Genomic DNA, 2,735 nt, shown 5'->3' with positions numbered 1-2,735 from the left:
CCCCTCCTCCTCCTCCTGGGGACCACGGCAGTCCTGGGGTGCCACCCATGGGCACCCCACCCCCCCGGGCTCCTGCCAGCCCCTACCAGCGCCTTCTGCTCTCGGTCCACGGTGAGCTGCTCCAAGTAGCGGTGGAGGTTGTCCCGCTGGAGGCAGCGCAGGGCCAGGACGGGGTCCTGCAGCACACGGTACAGCGCCGGCGCGTCCTGGTTCTCCAGGGCATCGTCCACCTCCTCCAGAGCTCCGTGCACTAGGAGAGAGGACAGTTCACACCCAGGGAAGGCGAGCAGGTCAATCATCTCAGTGATTGAATCCGGCAGCTCCACGGAGCAACGGGGGCTGCAGTTGAAGTTTGCATACCAATAAGTTTAATTTCTCCTTGGAAATGCACACATTCCCCACCGGGTCTGAATTCTGCTGTGCCCACCAGCCCGGGCAGGTTCTCCCCTCCCGCCCAAGGTCCCATGGTCCCACCGATACGCTCATGGGCAGGGCCACCTCCCCCCAGCTCAGGTTGCTCCAAGCCCCGTCCAACCTGGCCTTGAACACCTCCAGGGATGGGGCAGCCACAGCTTCTCGGGGCAACCTGCCCCAGGGGATCACCACCCGCACAGCCGACAATTTCTTCCCAATATCTCATCTAATTCCCCCAAAGAAGGAAGCCACAGCTTTGCTCACCATTCACTTTGTTGATGTTCCCTTGGATTTCAGCCTGGGTCAGACACCGGTCGTAGATGTCCTCTCCCTCAGGGATGACCTGCAGGTACTGGAGAGGGACTCTCCACCCTGAGTTTTCTGCCCAAGCTCACCCCACCAGCATGTAGCGGGGGTCCCCTGCAGATACCTGGGCTCATTTCCCACCCCCAAGCCCTGGGTCAACCACCCCCAAAGAGGAATCATTTCCCCACCACGCTCCCCCCATCTTCTGACCAGCACAAGGACTCCCAGGCTGTGTTTCACCCACCAAGAACAGGGATGGTCTCCAACCAAGAGGGACCCCTCCAGCTGGAAGCTCCCACCAGCACATCGACAAAGGGGCTGCTCCTCTCCCAGTCCCCCCGGGACCCCCCGGTGCCCTCCTCACCCTGTTCCTGGCATTGCTGCTCTTCTCCAGCTTCGCCCGGTGGAGCATCTCCTGGTAGGCACCAGCCAGCGCCTCGCGCAGGTTGAGGAGCATCGCGCTGGGGTTACGGAGGGCCACCATCGTCTGCGCCACCACCCCCCGATCCACCGCTTCGTTGATCGCCAGCACTGCAGCATGGACTGGAGGCGAAGCGGGAAGGACACAGGTGAGACAGGGCACAGAGGGCTGTGATGGAACATCCGCTATATCCCTATGCGCAGCAGGACAAGCCATGCCACGCGTGATGGTGGGAACCCCGTTTTCTCCAAGAGCAAGCTGCTGACTCCACTGCCCAAGGAGTTTAAGTGTCTCTCCAGCAACCCCAGTTAACGCACAGCCCAGGAGCTGCTGGATGGGAAGGGGCTGTGCCAGCCCTTGCAGCCATGCACGGGTCTGCAGGAGAGCAACCGGGTGCCTCCACCACATCTCAGAGCATCTCTCAGAACATCTCATAGAATCGTAGAGTGGTTTGGGTTGGAAGGGACCTTAAAGACCATCTCGTTCCACCCCCTGCCCTGGGCAGGGCCACCTCCCCCCAGCCCAGGTTGCTCCAAGCCCCGTCCAACCTGGCCTTGAACCCCTCCAGGGATGGGGCAGCCACAGCTTCTCGGGGCAACCTGCCCCAGGGGATCACCGCCCGCACAGCCAACAATTTCTTCCCCAGATCTCACCTCAATCTCCCCTCTGTCAGTGTCAAACCATTCCCCCTCATCCCATCGCTCCCCTCCCTGACCCAGAGTCCCCCCCAGCTCTCCTGGAGCCCCTTTAGGCACTGGAAGGGGCTCTGAGCTCTCCCCTTTTTGGCCTTCTCTTCCCCAGGCTGACCCCCCCCAACTCTCCCAGCCTGTCCTCCCAGCAGAGGGGCTCCAGCCCTCCCAGCATCTCCGGGGCCTCCTCTGGTCCCGCTCCACCAGGTAGCGACAGGAGCATCTCTCAGTTCTCTGGCCCCAGATTTGACGTTTGGGAGCTGAGCCGAAATCCCGCTACAGGCCAACGCGCGGCACCGCTCCCCCCACGGGCACCCCTTTACCTGCTGCTTCGTCCACCGAGAGCTCGTTAGCTAAAATGCCCCCGATCTTGCTGAAGGCAGGCAGCTGCAGGCCGTACTTCTCCAGCTCCCGCTTCATGTTGTCGATCTCCTCCTCTGGAGCAGAGCACAGAGACACCACCGCTCAGCGCCAGCACCGGAGAAGGAGGGGGGGGGACAACCAGCAGAGCCCTCCCCTCCCGTTCCCCCACCAAACTGGAGGGGTGCAACAAAGCCCCCCAACATCACCAAGGCAGCTTTGGCAACGCTTGCCCAGGGTCTTCCTTCCCCACTGCCCTCCCACCGCAGGGATGGGAGTTGGCACCACCACAACCACACACCCCCCTCCAATTCGGGTTCCGCCCCCCGCCCCAGCGCCGTACCAGTGAAATCCACTTTGCCGTACAAGTCCTGGATCTGAGGAGCCAGCCCCAGCTTGAAGAGGTACAAGCTGAAAGACGAGAAGCGGACACACGCCATGACCACATGGGATCAACTCACTTCTCCCTGGGGGTGACACCACCCAAGAGCACCAACACAAACCACAACCAGAGTTTCGGCCCCGGGGTCGGACGGGGGAACCCC

General features: G+C 62.2%; 1 protein-coding gene across 1 annotated transcript in view; it reads right to left on the bottom strand.

Annotated features, from left to right (window-relative positions):
- Positions 1–2,630, bottom strand: part of IQGAP3 (IQ motif containing GTPase activating protein 3) — a 15,129-nt gene extending 12,499 nt beyond the window's left edge. The window contains exons 1-5 of the mRNA XM_009892068.1: positions 2,534–2,630; positions 2,154–2,267; positions 1,085–1,263; positions 679–766; positions 87–250 (exon numbers count right to left, since the gene is read on the bottom strand). Of these exons, the coding sequence (XP_009890370.1) occupies positions 87–250; positions 679–766; positions 1,085–1,263; positions 2,154–2,267; positions 2,534–2,630 (642 nt within the window). The remainder of the gene's footprint in view (positions 1–86; positions 251–678; positions 767–1,084; positions 1,264–2,153; positions 2,268–2,533) is intronic.
- Between the last annotated feature and the right edge of the window lie 105 nt (positions 2,631–2,735).

This window comes from Charadrius vociferus, unplaced genomic scaffold (genome assembly GCF_000708025.1).
Source record: "Charadrius vociferus isolate BGI_N301 unplaced genomic scaffold, ASM70802v2 scaffold489, whole genome shotgun sequence".
Classification (NCBI taxonomy): domain Eukaryota; kingdom Metazoa; phylum Chordata; class Aves; order Charadriiformes; family Charadriidae; genus Charadrius; species Charadrius vociferus.
The sequence above is the reverse complement of the archived record's forward strand: the minus strand, read 5'-3'. Positions and strand labels throughout refer to the sequence as shown.